The 18,446-nt window shown below is 29.7% G+C and overlaps 4 protein-coding genes and 1 long non-coding RNA gene across 7 annotated transcripts; 2 read left to right on the forward strand and 3 right to left on the reverse strand.

The window, feature by feature from the left end:
* Positions 1–261: 261 nt before the first annotated feature.
* Positions 262–1,610, forward strand: LOC126868863 (ATP synthase subunit O, mitochondrial). The gene is made up of 4 exons (XM_050624808.1): positions 262–426; positions 611–655; positions 850–960; positions 1,043–1,610. Exons 1-4 carry the CDS (start codon positions 298–300, stop codon positions 1,487–1,489), a joined length of 732 nt encoding a protein of 243 aa, XP_050480765.1. The 5' UTR covers positions 262–297; the 3' UTR covers positions 1,490–1,610.
* On the reverse strand, positions 1,406–5,717 carry LOC126868836 (WD repeat-containing protein CG11141). Of its 3 annotated transcripts, none has more exons than XM_050624751.1 (8): positions 5,437–5,717; positions 4,937–5,169; positions 4,577–4,864; positions 4,339–4,499; positions 3,815–4,254; positions 3,588–3,747; positions 2,680–3,500; positions 1,406–2,570 (listed from the first exon to the last, which is right to left on the reverse strand). In XM_050624751.1, the coding sequence occupies exons 2-8, from the start codon at positions 5,159–5,161 to the stop codon at positions 2,482–2,484; spliced, it is 2,184 nt and encodes a 727-aa protein (XP_050480708.1). In that variant the 5' UTR covers positions 5,162–5,169; positions 5,437–5,717; the 3' UTR covers positions 1,406–2,481. The 3 variants fall into 3 exon arrangements, with proteins under 3 accessions (XP_050480708.1, XP_050480707.1, XP_050480709.1); XM_050624750.1 differs by having other exon boundaries at positions 2,644–3,500; XM_050624752.1 differs by lacking the exon at positions 5,437–5,717 and having other exon boundaries at positions 2,644–3,500; positions 4,942–5,084.
* Positions 5,718–6,892: 1,175 nt separating this feature from the next.
* On the reverse strand, positions 6,893–11,879 carry LOC126868866 (cofilin/actin-depolymerizing factor homolog). Its single transcript, XM_050624813.1, has 3 exons — positions 11,712–11,879; positions 7,611–7,853; positions 6,893–7,523 (listed from the first exon to the last, which is right to left on the reverse strand). The coding sequence occupies exons 1-3, from the start codon at positions 11,712–11,714 to the stop codon at positions 7,323–7,325; spliced, it is 447 nt and encodes a 148-aa protein (XP_050480770.1). The 5' UTR covers positions 11,715–11,879; the 3' UTR covers positions 6,893–7,322.
* LOC126868871 (uncharacterized) lies at positions 9,123–10,525 on the forward strand. The gene is made up of 2 exons (XR_007690763.1): positions 9,123–9,704; positions 9,839–10,525. It is a non-coding gene; the product is annotated as an uncharacterized LOC126868871 (long non-coding RNA).
* A 2,906-nt stretch (positions 11,880–14,785) lies between the features above and the next one.
* On the reverse strand, positions 14,786–18,050 carry LOC126868837 (RNA polymerase-associated protein Rtf1-like). Its single transcript, XM_050624753.1, has 7 exons — positions 17,827–18,050; positions 17,150–17,408; positions 16,657–17,061; positions 16,347–16,587; positions 15,541–16,267; positions 15,188–15,455; positions 14,786–15,087 (listed from the first exon to the last, which is right to left on the reverse strand). Exons 1-7 carry the CDS (start codon positions 17,905–17,907, stop codon positions 14,981–14,983), a joined length of 2,088 nt encoding a protein of 695 aa, XP_050480710.1. The 5' UTR covers positions 17,908–18,050; the 3' UTR covers positions 14,786–14,980.
* Positions 18,051–18,446: the final 396 nt, after the last annotated feature.

Below are 18,446 nucleotides of genomic sequence, written 5' to 3' on the forward strand. Positions count from 1 at the left end.
AACTGATCTGACGTCTGTGTTTTCAAAATTACAATACACTACTGCCCTCCTACAAATATCGGAAGAAACTGTATAGCGCGCAATTACAAAATGGCGACCTATTTTCGAACGAGATGTAAGAACGTATGAACATAAATCTGTAATGAATGTAATTGAAGTCATGTAATAAATAAAAGTTCCGCTAATAATAAATAAAAGTGCAATTACAGTAAATAATCTTACGTTAATTATTGCTTAAATAAAACTTTCTAACTCTAAAACTACTTCTAGAGATGTCGCTATTAAGTCGAAAAGTGTATGCACTTACATATCTATGTGAAACAGTTCACATTATATAATGGTAGATCAGTAGAACCACATTTGTCGTTCTCGAATTTGGATACTTGCTGTTCGAAATATATGACAATGTCCTTCAGTAGGATAATTGTAAGTATTATTTTAATATATAATTTATTACACTCGTTAATATTCAAATAAAATGTATAAAAATTGAATTGTTGATAATGAAATGAAATATTCCGACAATTTAATTACGATACTGATTGAATAAAAACATTCTAAGACCAAAGAATATTACACAAAATTAACAAAAGACATTACTATTTTTTAGGTGCGGTCACTTTCTAGCAGTTCTGCTGCTCAACAAATGGTTAAGGTACTTTTCAAACATATATTAGATATAAAATTACATAACTTTAAAATATATATTTAATACTTCAGATAGTATTTCGTAATCATATGTTTTAATAAGTCACAATTGTGCGAGTTACTTTTAAAAACTTTAGAATATTTTCTATTAATTTCATTTCCAGTAATGAAAATGTTACTTCACTGTCTTTTTGTTTTTAGCCTCCAATTCAAGTATATGGAATAGAAGGACGATATGCTACAGCACTTTATTCTGCAGCTTCAAAACAAAAAGTATTAAATAATGTTGAAAAAGATCTGCTTAAATTTCAAGTATGTATGATAAATACTACATCTTATTCTTAATTTATAACTAAAAATAATTTCACTATTAATAAAAACATACATATGTTAGGATCTTCTGAAGAAAGATAAACAATTAGCAGAATTTGTGAAGAATCCATCGATAAAACGAAAAGATAAAGTAAAAGCACTTCAGACAATTGGTGGAAAAGTTAGTCTAAGTAATGAAACTGTAAATCTGTTGGGCTTACTGGCAGAAAATGGCAGACTTTCGGATGTAAATAATGTAATTAATACATTTAAATTATTTATGGCTGCCAATAGAGGTGAGGTCCCTTGTGAAGTTATAACTGCTAAACCACTTGATGCTGAGATGACATCTAAGCTTCAAACAGCTCTAAAGGGCTTCTTAAGTAAAGGTCAATCTATTTTGCTTACTTCGAAAGTCGATCCTTCTATTATTGGAGGTATGATTATAGCAATAGGTGATAAATATGTAGACATGAGCGTGGCCAGTAAAATAAAAAAATATTCTGACGTTATTGCTAACACAGTGTGATCACTTTCTAACATTCAGTGAAATGAGCAAAGATAAAGTACTCATATAGAACAATTCATGAGTATTCTGTATGTCATTAAACAATAAAATATTCAGAATCTACTTATTGCTATTAAGAAAATCTGTTTTTTATTATATTAAACCATTTTATATATAAGTAACCTTTATTTTTTTTGTAAGTAAAATCAATCAAGATAAAAAAACAAGATCTTACTTGTATAATAGTAAGATATAATCATATTTATTCTTATGCTAACAAAAATTTGAGTGCCATTTAAAAAGTATTTATATTTGAAAAATTAAGTACTTACAATGTTTTGAATTTGTATATGCATTTACAGAGAAGTTTACAAACGTTCAACTTTTAAACATTGCTACATTTTATAAATTAATATATATTGTAAGAACATTGTGTTTTAATATAATCATCATGCCTATTGCTAGTTTCAAATGGCAAAAAGTGGACTACTTTTCGTAAAAATTTAAAATGGAATGTTATAAATGACATTGATTATGCAAAAAAAATGTGCTTACATATCATTTTACAATATATCTAAAAATGTGTAACCGCACATTTATAGCACTATGTAACAATAAACCTTCAAAAAAATTGATTATCATAAATTTTCTTCCTACAAATTTACAATAGATTTTAAAAAATTCAGAGTTAAAAAATAAAACAATAGTTGATAAAATATTATGCATATTTACCTAAATACTCAGTAATCATTGGGCATTTTGTAATCTTTTTTTTTATGATAAAAATAACATAAATCGCACTAAAGTAAGACTAGAAAATACATTGTCTAATCAAAGTTTGAATGTAGTGTGAGAAAGTGTACACGCACATTTTTACCCTAATTGTGAGATAACTTCATTGGATGGATGTGCAGAAAAAATTGAAGGCACATCTGCATAAAGCTTGAAAAAGAAAACATTCATCAAAATTGAAGTAATTTCTATTTAAAGTAGTTTCATACTTTAATTATGCTCTATATTGCAACTGGAGGTATATCATTTTTTACTAAAACCCAATCTTCTTCCTCAATTGTAGTTGATATCATAAACTCATTCGGTACAACTGGAAATAAATATTTTCCATTTATATTGTAAAAGTGTAATCATATGTTGGGAACTAATTTTATTATACTTACTATGGAATTCAACTTCTAATTCATGTTTACCCATACCTGTTGAATGTGACATTTTCCTCCCATCAACATAACTACCTTTTTGTAAAGGTTCGTTTAATTTATCTTGTAAAAGCTTTTTTCTACATTCACCTAAATCTTCTAACTTCCTTAATTCCGTACGGTAACTGACATCTTCATCTCCAGATTCCGTTTCTGTATGGTCACTGTGATCATTATATTCATTTTGCTCAATTTTTTCCTCTGTGAAAGAATTATTGGAATGTACTGCACAACCTATATATGTAATTGTATCAATAGATTGGGACATATTTGAATTAGTAGTATTAATTTGACTGCTCGTCATATACTTTGACAAATCAAAATCCAAAACATCAGCCAAAAGTTTTTCTTTATTTTCTACATCACGTTGGATTGATTCAAGATTTCTTTCAGTTTTTGATATAAAATCATCATCGACACAGAGTGTTAATAAAGAAGAATGCATCGTCTTTGCATCATTGGCATTTATTTTGTCCTTATTGAAAGCAGATAAATCAAAATTAATGTCAGATAATGATGAACAATTTCCATTTCCATTTAATAGCCTATTATGTGATTTTTTAATTTTCCTTTCTGGAGTAAATACAACATCTTCAAATTCTTGTTGACTAATTTTTTCGAATATTTGCCTTCTATCATTATGTTTTTCATTTTGTTCACTACTTTTTCTTTTGGAAATATCATTATGTTCTGTTATTTTGCTACTGTCTGTTATTAATGAAGAATTTAAATTATCTGGCATCACTGGTACTTCTACAGCTTCTTCCGCACTTGTAATTGATGTTACATCAGTGCCAATAGTAACAATTGGTACAATTCTAAAAAGTGATATATACTTTTAAACAATTTATATATTATTTATTAATAAAAAATAAATACATTTCTTTTTCACTGGGATACTTTACCCTACAGATTGAATAATATTACTTGGATTGATTTTGTGAAAAGGAATAGCTGGCACTATCGTACTTTCCATTAATTTTGAAGTTAACTCTAATATACCATTGGTAACTGGTTTACTAATTTCAGCAAATGACAATAATGGATCTGATGCACTTTTTGCTTCTACAAATAAAATCGGTTGTTAAAATTCGAATAAGATATTAGAAAAGTATTCAATAAAAATATCTACCTGATGAGAACATGTTAGTTTCAGGATAATATGCAATACGTATTATGTTCCTTTCCCCTTCCAGCACAAATATTTCATCTTTAGTACAAGCAACATTAGTAACACGACGTAAATCTGTTACAATGGATGTTATAGCAATGGTCTGTGGATTTACTACATATATAATATCATCGCTGTATGTAATTAGTAAGTCGTCACAAAAAGGTAAAATGACACCAAATGTAGGTTCCCCGCGATTCTTTTTACAACTTTCTGGTGCTGGATTTAAAAGTTCCACTTCTGTATGCCCAGATCGAACAGCATCCTTAAAAATAAGTGTTTTTAACACAGTCCCTGTTTTATCAGCTTGCCATAAACGTAATCCAGGTCTACTAGCATATATTACTAAGTCTTGTACATAATTTTGTCTACAACCAAATACAGCACCTAATCTTCCCAATCTAAAATATATGTTCATTGTTATATTTTAATTTATAACATTACTGTTTATTAAAAATTGGATGTTAATTCAATTAACCACTAACGTTTTGCGTTCTTTCTGACCAACTTGTGTTACCTTTCCATTCTCATTTCTATTTACCAGTATCGTACGTAATGTTGTAGAAACTAACAATAAACCTTGTTGATAACTTAATTGCACTACTGCATACTTCTCATTTAACAATTCTGATGATTTTGACAAATGCTATAGGAACATGTATAAAAAAACATAAAAATTTTTGGATAATGGAATTATGCTGTTATTTAATTTGCACTACGTACCATATAAAAATCAATTTCAGTAAGTACAACTAAACCATCTTGATCTCCACTAAATAATTTCATACCATTCTTAGACCACTCAACTGTAGTTACTGCACTGTTATGTAAACCACTTATGCTATACCTTTCAACCTGTTTTTTCTGTTTTGGTTTTAAACTATCTGGTAATGAATCTGGTGGATTTTTAGGTATTTGAAATACAGTTACTACACCATGTTCATTACCAGCAGCAACCATATAGTCTACTGTTGATATCACTTGAATACATGTAATTTTCGAATTGACATTCTGAAAAAATAAATAGCACCTCATGTGTAAATATAAAATCATCATAAATTAAGTATATATTATGTATGATACCTCACATCGAAGCCTTTGCAAGTCTTGCTTTTCTCTGTCAAACCAATATACTAAACCATAGTTAGTTCCAATGGCTATAAATTCAGGCACTGCATCAATACAGGTAAAATTAATGTTGTGTGTAAAGAGCCCAGTTTGAATTTTCGCAGGTATTTGTTGAAGAAGCATAGCAAGAGGTGCCCATTCTCGTAAAGTACCACCATCTTCACACATAGGTGATGTCATTGTAAGTGCTATATCCATAAAATTATATTATAATTCATATCATTAACCATACATTTAATAAATGAATAGCGACATAAGTAATAACAAATTAATAAGAATGACGTAAATAATTCGTACATAAACTAAAATGCCCTTTTCTCGTATGACATTTAATATTATGTACATAAATTATCAATGATGAACTACACTACAGTATTGTTAATCTAAAAGTAACACATATGAAATCAGTATTTTATTATGTCATAATAAATTTATTATGTGATATATAAAATTACCTTCTTATAGAATTAATTTGATTCGCAGAAAATATCAAAGTAATTAAATCACATTTCTTTTATCATACCGCACGAAATAATAATACTTTACCGAACATTTTTATGTTTCATTTAATATTTCATGGTTCGGCAAATTCTGTCAAGATTGCAGTGCACGCCTTCAAGTTAGTACCATAAACTACGTCATGTATAGAATAGAATACCATATATATGATTATGACAAAAATGAAGCTTGCATTTTCTAGATTTATTTTAACGATCCATATTATCAAATAGAAATATGTACATAAAATTGATTTAATATATTTATAGCAGAAAAGCAAATATATATATCGTATATATATATAGGATATTGATATTTATATAGTACTATATATAATATGGTATTGATATATTCTAAAAATATTATCAAAGAATAATGTTTTTGAAATACAAATGTAATAATACATAGTTCACAAACACACACATATATTTACCAAAACGTTCTTTTAAAATTTTTTTTAATTTTAGCTCTATATATAATGATATTGAACAAAAATTGACATATTTATAAACATACATACTTATTAAGTAAATTTACTATAAAATCGCAGCACTCAGGATGTGTACATTTTGTTATCATTATTAATGTCTATTTAGTATAAGGTGCGTTCACCACTTTATAGAACAGGAAAAAGAACACATAAATATTTCTCCGATTTTAATATGTATATTTAAAAAATAGTTTTTAGAAACAATAATTCAAAATTCAATTTTATTGACTATTACAAATGTGATATTGCTATAATATACTCTGTAACTAAAAAATAAATCTCCTACATAGAAAAGTGATAAATCCGGAACATTTATTTTTTAATTAAGCATTTAAGGAACTAATATGTTGTATAAAGCCCCTATATGTATTTATTTACTATACCAATGTACAAAAAAAACGTTTTACGTTCCAACACCACATTTCAAGGTCGGCAGATTAAAAAGTTGATAACATAATTTACTTTCGCATGACTAATAAATATCAAAGTTAAAAACATTGGATCTTTTTGTTTATATTTTTCTTGTAAATATATATAACATACACGAAAGAAGTTAATAAATTTTCCTATACTTTCACGTCAAATTGTATAATGAAACATGCTAAAAAATAAGAACTGATATATATATATATATTACTTACAAAATTTTAATAACTAAAAATGGTGAATTTAATTATATAATCCAGAGATTATAATGATCACATGGTATATCAAATTATTCAAGACACAAGCTTTTTACATTCCAATTCAGTATAAAGAATTATAGAAAATAATAGAAGCAAATTTTATTTCATATATAAAACGATGAAGGACTTATCATATACAAACGATATTACACTAATTACCTTTACTTTTATAACAAACCAAACAATTGACACAACATTAGGAAAACATGGGACTTACTAACGGGATTTCACGAAAAGTCATTATGAAATGAATTTAATTTAAACATTATACAGCCGATGACAAAAGTGTAATGCTTTCATTCTTACTGCCTGACTGGTTGTAAACTGTTATTCTTTTACAATTATCTTATAATTATAATAATAGTATAATATTAATATTATATCAGACAGGTTCACACAACGTTCGCAGTATGAAAAGTGTTTTTTTCTTTATATTTTTTTGTTCCTTTTACGTTCCTTTCTGCTAATGTTTACGCTCCCCAATGACTAATACATGTAGCACAAATACTTAGTAATCGTTTTCGTTTAAACGTGAAAAATGTGTAAAAACGTGAACGTTTAATGCGACGACGGTACAGAGCATTATTTTGGGGAAGGGATTTTGCGTACTGTTTTTCACTTGATTTCTCTCAATAATATTAATAATTTTGGATTTGCTGAAATACTCCTAATTCCTGTCAGTGGCTCGGAGCTTTTCTTCAACAGCTTCTTCAGAAGCCTCTGAAAGGTCTGTTGCCTGTATATACTTTTGCACACCAACTAAGGATTTTTTCAAAGCATCAAAAGAACTGGAGTACAACATCTTCTTCTTAACTTTGGCCGTGTCAGGACACCACGACATCAAGAACAATTTTTGTTTCTTGGAAGCCTGAAAAATAATAAAATCCAATTGAATAATCTCTATTTTCGACTAATAATTTTCAATTCGTTACCATTTATGTATTAAGAATACTACCTCAGAAGTACCCTGACACTGATGAGTGTATTCAAAATCGAAGAGGCCATAGCGACATTCTCCGCTACCACATTTCTGCAAATCTTCAAGGAAGGCGTCGTAAGCTGCGTCGCGAGGTCCGATGACTTCAACATCAATTTGCTTTTCGTCCTTAATGTAAAAGATTACATATCGATGCTTTTTGTCTTTTTTAATCTCCTCGTACGTTGTCTTACAAACATCGGCCACTGTTACTCCAGATGCCTAAATAAACATACAAACAAGAAACAAACAATTATTAATATTTAATATTTAATTATTTGTTTTTCACAACATATTTACATAGCACATTTTCTTTTTTCAAAAACTAGGATTGATAATTAAAGTAACCGATTATTCATAGATAGAAAATTTGTCAAAAATTCTAATATATAATCTTCAATATCGTATAAACGAATCAGGTGTAATATGGAGTCACAAGATTGCATACAAGAGACCGATAAAAAAGTTTGTTTATAAGATTGAATCATACTCGTTGAAATTGATATCGGTGACAAGAAACTTGTAAGACTTTTTACGACTTATGAGATGTATTTCTACTATGTACATAACAATATGAAATTTCATTCGAATTCTGAAGTTTGCGAAATTCTTTCGTTTAAATATTCCAATCGTAATTGAAATATCCATAATTAGAAATTAATGGAAATTAATAATGCATTCGCTATGCGTTCCGTCTATTACAAGCTATCGCTGATTTATCATCCAACAACCTCCCACCTAACTCTACCACATCATTCCTTTAGATAAGTAATATTTTTTCCTTCGGCATTAGTGCGAACAGAGATTACGAGCGTCGGACATCTTTCTGCATTTGCGATGTTATGACGAAGTGGTTGACTGACGATGAGATTGTGCCAGTATCGGTACTATCAGTATTACGCACGTCATGTTAGTCTGGCCGTTTAAGCTTATTTCGCGGACAAACGTAGGGGACGTACCGAAATAAAGTCTTCCCACGCACGAATTCGATGCTAAAAGAGATCCGACGTCCATTTCTAAAGTTATCCCTTGCTCTCGGGCACGTGCCACACGGTACGGAGGTCCGCCCGACTGCATGTTTCTTCCACTCTGTGGAAATTTGTGAAATACGACCATGATATGACACCCGGATAGAGATTCTGACGAAGACAGCAGAATAGGGAAAAGTAGGAAGGAGAGAGGGAGAGCAGAAAGAGAGATTCACAGATGGGCGACATGCACAGAGTAAAAAGTTCGAAGTGGGATAGTTATTTTTGAAACAGCCTTTCGTCTAGGACCAACGCTTTCAATTTAATAATCTATCTATCTGTAATTGTGAAAAAATCTTTGGTTATCTTGCAATGAATGCAGGGAATCGTGACAAAACAAACAGTTTCACGGGTATAAACAAGAAATTGCAAGATCGCTAAAATTAGTCGGGTAAAACGTAATTTGATATTTGAAGATAAAACAGACACTTTGCCAGATCAACTATATAGTTTCTACGTACCTGCTAAAACGTTGTTATTCACTAAAATAAACAATCTTGACTATGCAGAATGACGATTCGACTAAATTTATTTCATATTATTATTTATAACGATTACTATACACGCGGAAGTCGTTAATAATCAAATAGAAATAAAAATATACATAAGAAATAATGTAAGATTAATTCGTCTCTTCCGATTGGTGACCACGTTTCATTGTAAATACATCCTTTACGAATGGTCAAAGCTTTTGTCTATTTCGGCATAATGAACGTAAGGGTCGAATGGGGTGCAAAAGGGTTCGACGAAAAGTGTAACGTGGTTGGAGGATAGCCAGTGGATGGAGGATGCAATTCCTCGGTCGATATTCTGGCACGACAGGGGATGCCGGTTAGGGCCAGACTTGGCTCCCTCTAGGGCGTTGTTGTAAACGTCTCTTGTGTGTGGCACAAGGTCAAACGGAAGATGATTCACCGATGAGGAGCGACATGGTCGATTGTTTAACTGTTGAGTATACTAATCGTTTACATGTACAACTTTATATTATTTAATGATTTAACTGTACTAAAAGGACAGTAAATATTCAATCCTTACTACAAAAAAGGTAGGATATCACTCGAAGACGTGTAAATTGTATAAAATCTGTCGACAAATCTGGTTCGTTTACATGTTTAAATTCAGCCATCTTCACTCGCTTTAGATTCTAATTACCCCAATTCCCTTGATTTCTAATGGTAGGCGTTTTCTTCACGAGGATCTCAAATGCATGATGAAAAGTGCAATGAAATAAATTAATTAAAGAAGATTAATAGCTACATTTTAAATGGTAATACGAAAGAGAAAAGGTTAGACGATTATGAATAAGGAATACCGAGTAAAATTAATCATCGCATTGCTAAGGATAATCAGCTTATTCATCACGTTTATGAAGGCGTCAGTGAACTTTGAGAGTCACTGGCCTGCAAGAACCGACCTCCTTACGGGCTCATTGAATTTTTCCCTCTCTACCAGAACTCTTGTAGTTCACTGTCATCCTCGAAGCAAAAGAGTGGGAGAGGGTTAGTTTCGCAAGGAAACTCAGCTCTTCATTACCAAGGATACAGCGTCTATCGGTAGCTAGCATAAATATTTAAAATGTATTCGGAGAACGGTAGTTACTACTTGTGCCAGTTTCACATGGTTAATTTTCTGTCGCCAATTTGCCGGAAACGGAACGCGACTACTTAATGAATTCTTCCGGAACTTCGATAGATGCATCGCACACATGACTAATCGTTCTATGAACATGAATCTTTAATTGCTAAAGAAAGCTTAAAGATATTTGAAAAAAAAACACTGACAGTTTTATTAACTGCGACTTTCACAACAGCTTTCATATATGGAATATAATTACAATTAATAAATAATACTTTATTTGAACGAAAATGCCAAAATGAAACTATTCTACAATACGAGAAGTTTATCTTTGCATAAGTCATGGATTGCACATTTCGTTCCTATGTGTTTAATCCACGCTCATAGAAATACGAAATTTACATTGCATACAATTTTTATGGGAATGTCCTTTTTTGCAAACGTGTAGTAACAGAGTACAATAAACAAAATGAGATAACGTGGATTCAAAATTAAACAGTTAAAATATATACACCGATGCAAGTGAAAATAGACGGTTGCCGATCGATAATAAGTTCAATATTTCGACATCACATGAGAAAATTGGTACAAATTTTCAATCTGGCATAACCTATTCGTTATATAAATTTTTGGCAATTACGACAAAATTCAAGAAATGTTTGAACTGAGAGCGAAATTACATACCGATAACAATACTTAAATATATTTTATAGCGTTCAATAAGATCGATGTCAAATATACGGGAACAGAAAGGAACAAGTCCTTGTATGATCGGTACTATTAAAATCAAGCAAAAAAAAAAATGTTATTTTTGCGTTTTTATTATATTTTGTTTTGGTCGAAAAAATTATAATAGACTAAAATATTTTATCAGTTTACATAAAACTGAAGCATGAGATAAAAAAAAAAATAAGACTAGCCATAAAAAATGCTACATTAGCGGGAAAACATCTTTCTATTAGAGGAGCAAACAATTCTTCGTTTCTTGTAATTAAACACAACTGAAAAGGAATTCACCGAGACGATTGCCATGCGACAAACGTTACAACACAACCGCGAGCTTTTACTCGTCAATGATATACGATCATTTTTCCGTCACCGATCACAGTTGGTCTTCGAGTGTTTGACTATCGTATCGTGAAACTGGAAATGAATCATCCGTTTCCTGGAAGCAAGGAATCGCGATTGGCACATAAAAATGCACCTACGTGAGAGATTTTAATTATGTTTGGTTTGTTGTTAGAGGTATGAAAATCAACCGCACAAACGATTTCGAACAAATAATTGAGACTAAATGATATCGGTTGATTGGTATGGCCAAAAGAAGAAAGCAGTTGTTCTCGCGGCGTATTGCCGGGACAGAAATGGCGACCGGCGCGTCTGCTTCGGCCATAACCACAAAGTAAGTCATGTACCGGTTTCCGAAGGATCGCTGACATTTTTTGGAAGTTGGATACATGCACAGTATGATATTTACCATTTCGTGATGTAGTAGCCGGTGAGAAGAATCACGTAAACAAGCACTTTTAACCTACACTTTCACGAGAGCCTCGGTCTGGTGGAACTGGATAGGCGCAGTGTCCAGTCGCGGGGGTCGCGGCTCACGAACGAACGGGAAGGGAGGCTCCTCTCTTAGCTAGCTTTCTGCGAATCCTGTATCCCTACGCCTGCGCGCGCGCACTCTGATTAACTTTGTCTTGATTGGCCGATCACTGGTTAACAAAAATTCATAATTGATTAGACCGATACCTTTTTTATGAAAATTGATTAACAAATCGTATATTTTGAACAGTCTATCCTTTTCCATGGTAAATCAACGAATTAAATACATACAAGCGTATACTTTGTTTTGGAACCGGTAGGATTGTTCCAGTGCGCAAGCGTTGAGTGATGCGGTCATGCCGGTCGCTTATATAGCATTCCATTTTGTCTAGAATACGATTTTTTCTCGGACTATCTTATGAATAAGAACAATTGATAAGTTCTTTGGTGTCGTAGAACAACTATACAGACCATCTAAGGACCAATAATAGGTAATCTGTGGAAAATAATCATCGATGTGACCTGCCGGTCATACCAACCAATCATAGTATGGGACGTGGGGAAATTACCTTATATGGGCAGCGGCATGCAAGCGATCGCATATAGACGTCGCGCGTCGTTCTGTGCGCATGCCGCTTGCTTTGCGTGCGCACGACGCGCAATGTAGTTGACAGTTTCAAAACACTCCGAACCGTACAGCACATCAATTTGCCGATAACCTCGAGTAATTATCGGTAAAAATTAAATCATCAACATAATGAATTTTTCTGTTAAAAATATTACTAACATAAGAAAAATATATTATCTCTTTTAAATTAAGTAAACCAGATTTGATAAGGGTGCTTCAAATAATGTATATGGCAGATATATTAGTGTTGTGCTATATTTATGTTTAAGAAATGACATTATTTGATTATTTGAAGCACAGTAATTAATAAATTATGATATTGACATAAATATACTTTTCTTAGATAGTATATATGTCTTGATACACCAAAAATACAATTAAATATTATATGAAGTATCTGGTTGAAGAAATGTACGTACATTTATACATATACATGTATGTTATTACAATATTGTTGCCAATCATACAGTTTAAAAGCATATGAAATACATTTAAGGATTGTTTTTGATATAATTAAAAAATCTTAGATTATTATAATTTATAATATATAATATAATTAAAATAATAAACAAGATTATGGTATATAAACATAACAAATTATAAATAAAGGAATACTGAAGCAGTCTATATTGAATTAAACATTTCATATAGGGATAATTGAAATATATCTTAATTTAGTCTAGTCATTAATTGTATATAAAAATTTAATTTATAACTTATTGTGTCTAATATAAAAACTGAGTATTTTTTTATGAACATAGTATCTCAGTTTAATTTTTAATATACTTTGGGTAAGCAAACATAAGTTTTTAAAATTTGTTCTACTTGACACATAATTTAAGTAAGTTGTGATTGTTTCCAAAAATGTAAATTGTATGATTTTCCTTACATAAATAAAAATGAAAATTTTTCTAAAATTTTTTAATAGTACTGTTTAGGTACATATATGTACAATTTTGGCAGATTTTTGGATAAAAGCAAACATGCTCTGGTTGGATAGTAGAGTAATGATTCTAATTAATACTTGATATTCATATATGTTATAGTTTATCAGATTATATAATTATTTTTGAATTTGATAAATTATATCAAATAATTTTTGACATCTTGGATAAATAAAATTTTGTATAGTAACATTTATTTTGAAATAAATACATGAAATATAAAAATTTGTCCCTTAAAATTAGTTTTCTTTCAATTAATCTATTTCCTTAATTAATAGTGTATAATTACAAAAAAATGGATATTCTTTAACACAAAATATCAAATTTTTATTTATTCAAGATATCAACTTTTATCGTTAGTCTAACGAGCAATATTATGGACAGAAGATGCAGCAAGATACCTAATCATTCTAGTATCAATAAAAATCATATTATACGATAATACATTTGTTATGTATCTATCAAATTTAATAGATTAAAGTTAACAATAATCAGATTAACTAGACATAAGAAAAGTATACATCTAAAAATATTCTTTTATCCTTATTTCATACAGAAATATATATATATATATATATATATATATATATATATATATATATATATATATATATATATATATATATATATATATATATATATATATATATATATATATATATATATATATATATATATATATATATATATATATATATATATATATATATATATATATATGTATATATATGTGTATATATATATATGTGTATATATATGTATATATGTATATATATAAGAATTTAGCAATTTAAATTATTTGAATCGTTTAGAGAATATTTACAAATTTTTGTAGTAAACCATATTTTGAAGCTTGTGTAGCCAAATTATATTGGCAGTAGTTTACAGTTTCAGTATTAGAACACTGCAGAGAATAAAAAAATATCTATACGTATGATAGTCTTTATAATGTTCTCATATATAGCAATTGATCATCATAAACATAATTAGAAACCAATTCAAATTCGTATAAATTTTTGTATTTTTCTTATCGCCAGGTGGCCGCTTATTAATGTTTATTTTAACATACAGAACATAGGAAAATGTCACATATTAATATACGCAAATCATGATTGATATATTTATGACCCATAGCGATTTTTGTTATTAAAATTATCTATTCAATATTTGTATTAGAAAAGTATTAATTATTAATGTTCAATATTGAGTTTATTTCCTCTCTAAAAGAGAACGAGTCAAATTACTTTAGTTAAAAGGTAAAAAATGATGTATTATTGAGAGAGGAAAACAAATGCAGTTATGAGGTCCTTAAATGATTCAAATTGTAATACTTTTTTGTTAAGTACTTATTAATAATGTTAAAAAAAAAAAAAAATGTTTTAACGAACAATGAAATGCATTCTTTAGTAAAGAATACAATAATTATGTCTTTCTAAATAGAATAATATGGTACAAACCATCTATATTCTTTCTATAAAAGAGGAATCATTATTTATAACAAAAAAATAATGTTATACGAGAACTATACATAAGCTAGTTTCTCAGTCAACTGTTACAAAACTTCATCCTTGTTTTCAGAATTAATCAGATCATCAAGGACTCATTTTTTTTACTTCTAAAGCTAATAAAACGTTAGATTAGTCCTCGTTTTTTCTTATAATCTTCCAAATTTAAAGATCGTCGAGGTCCAGTATCTTTGATATTACTAATAGGTTTCGGCAATACACTAACGGGATTATCTAAAAAAAAGCAGAAATAACACGTACTTATATTTTACACTAAACTACCTTAAATTTTTACTGATAAAAAGACATAAAACGAATTTTTTGTAGGACTTACTTGGAATTGGTACCTCTAAATCTATTGTGATATCAAAGTCGTGAGCATTAAATAAATCTTCAGTACTTTGTTTCTTCTTTGTTTCTTGACTATTTTCTTTTTCGTTAGATACTGCTACTACTTCAGTTTGTTGAGGACTTGCTTTATCATTTACTAGAGCGGTAGACGATATTTCTTCATCTTCTGGTTTAAAAACCATTCTTGGTTTAGTACTTCTCCTAGTGAATGGATCATCAACTTTTTTACCTTTATTGGCTTTAATTTCTTCCTATTATATAAAAAATACATACTAGATTAATAAAATTATTATACTTTAATAATTTTATATTCTACAATTTGTGTTATTAATTTACCATGATTGCTTTTTCAGCTTCTTCAACATTCTTTTTTCGATTACGATCATTAATGTAAGATATGCTAGATATTGTTGCAGTGCGCATTTTATCAAGTTCGGAAGCACGTTCTTCAAGTTCACTCAATTCTTGGTTAAGCCGACTGGCAGTTTCGTCATCCCCTCTACAATTAGCTGCATCTCTTTCACGCATAAGTTGCGCTTTCTTCATTGCATAGTTATATGGAGTTTGTTTAAATCTTTCCTTTTCCCGGACTATTTTTTCTATATCTTCTTCTTTGAATTCGTATACTAAAGCTTCTTTAATGTCTTTTAATTTTTGTTCAACTTCTTCAAAAGTTGGCATTGATATTCCTTGCAAAGCACAAGTTTCTTTCCATTTGAAAAATTCAGATTCAGTAAACTCTTGGTTTGACACAAACTCTAATCTAAATACCCGTTCTTGAGCTCCATGTCTTAGTTTCAATCCTTTATTTGTTCTAGTTCCACCAAGTTGATAGATTTTTCCTGTTTCACATACACCACTAATTTCAGCTACCCTATATACTGGTTTTCCATTATTGTTTCCAATGCCAATTCTAACAAAACAACCTTGTACCACTCTATCAAAGAAAGGTAGATGTACAAATCTTTCCATTTTATGACGAGACAATCTAATTTTGTTGAGATCTTCCTTGGTACTGACATATATTGGTTTCTTCGGTTTGGCTTTATTACTGGTAATAGATCTGTAAAGTGATACATTTGATTATTAATATCATTAACCTTCAACTAATGCTTTTGAAAAAAAGATTTAGTGTCACCAACTTTTTATCAGTATCAGAATCAGTATCCCTACTATCACTTGAAGATGATCTGCGATGAGACGATGGTTTAGTAGTTTCTTCTTCTTCACCACTATCTGATGAACCACTATCATCAGAATAAATATCAGATGCTTTAAGTTTTGTTTTGTTTGCTCCTCCTTTATGGTCGTCTTCTAATTCTTCTTCTTCAATATCCTTTGATTGCTGTTGCTGCTGTTCTATCCTTTGTTTTTCTTTCTCCTCTAAATAAGAAAAAAGAGATAAAATATATCTAAGTTTAATAAACAATAATTTTTTATTTAATATTTTACCTCTTTCTTTTTTCTCTTCTCGTCTTGCTTTTAGAAGAGACATTGCATGGAACTTTTTATCTTGTTTTTCTTCTATTGTCTTTTTACGATCTTTGCTTCGTTCTTTAGGATCTGGGGCTCTGTCAACTTTCTTTTCCTCTGCACTCTTTTCTTTCTTCCTTGATTCCTTTTGTTTTTTTAATTCTTGTTTTTTAGCCATTCTCAATTTTTTTTCAATCTCAAATCTTGTTTTCATAATTTCACGTTGTTCAATACGTTTAAAAATTTCTTGTTCACGTTCTTTTTCTGTCATTTGGGCAAGTCTTGCTTGATCCTCAGCATCTCCCATTAATTTATCATCATAACCATCGTTAAATTCTTCTTGGCTAGAGTCAGAAACACTGGCATCCGAATCTGAAACCTCACCTGAAAATATAAAGTTATTCTATAATGCTATAGAATTATACAATAATTTAACAAAATATTTATATTGGTGCTGATTTCAGCTAATTACCTTCTTCTGGTTCAGAGATCTTTTCGGGCTCTATTTCACTGGCACTTTCTTCACTACTAGACTTTGTCATTTTACGTTTACTTCTTTTAGTTGGCACTTTCTTCTTTTTATTTTTACCAGTTTTTGCACCCCAATCATCATCTGAATCTGATGTGTCTGAATCATGTTTATTATCTTTTCTAGTAGTGCTAGTTTCTTCATTAGACTGAGAATCATCTTGGGCTTTGCCTTTCTTTTTTTTGGCGAGAGATAATAAGTCCTGATTCAAATCACACACACACACATATATATATATGTATATATATATATAAAAGTTCAAAATTAGAATTCAATTGTTTTTCATAAAAAGAATAATTTGTTAAATATATGACATACAAAATATTTATGATTACTATAAAAACTAGAATGTATATACATTCTTTCCTATTTAAGCTTAAAATAGTGTAAATTTTTATAAATTAAAAATGAACTATTTGAGTAGCTAACAGGTTATATAAAGTAAATTTTGCTTGTTTATTCTTTTTATAATATGTCTCAAAGGTACAGAAGGTATTTTAAGACAGTATATATTACTATTAAACTTGATTTGATCAATTTTCGATATGTTAGAAGTTAATTATATGTGTAAAACAGAAGATATACAATATGAGATTTTTATGTAAGGTTATATCATTTACATTATCCAAGTCCGAGCCACTTTCTGATGCACTGCCACTACTATCAGAATCTATAAGAGCCTGATTCTTCCTTTTTGGCATTATCACGAAAATATGCAAATGGAGATCGTGAAAATTGCACGCCCTCCTAACAAGGATAAATCTAACGTCATGCAAGATACAATAAACTAGGAAGACCGCGTAGAACCAAAGTCGTTATACATTAACACTGATATAGTAGCGTATAGTGTATAGCACGCAGCACGTCATTTCATCAACCTGGTTTTATACCGAACCAATAATATTATGCCATATTGTATGGAATTAATATACATTATTTATTTATACAGAAAAATAAAGTATCGCTATCGTGATATTTCTTTTATATAATTAAGGATAATATAAATCTCTGTAATGATTTCAGAGATGGCATAGTTTTCTTGTATAGTCAATTGGAAATTTGAACGGGGTTGTTATCCTTGGAGTACTAAAACACATTGTTCATGCCCGCGTAATTATACCTTAAGCATTTAAAATAAATAAAAACGTTCAAATAATTAAATCTTAATAAATTAATCAGTTTTGAATAATTTAAAAAAAATGTTATGAATAAATGTAAATTTTACTTAATTAATAGATTA

This window comes from Bombus huntii, chromosome 8 (assembly GCF_024542735.1).
Source record: "Bombus huntii isolate Logan2020A chromosome 8, iyBomHunt1.1, whole genome shotgun sequence".
Classification (NCBI taxonomy): domain Eukaryota; kingdom Metazoa; phylum Arthropoda; class Insecta; order Hymenoptera; family Apidae; genus Bombus; species Bombus huntii.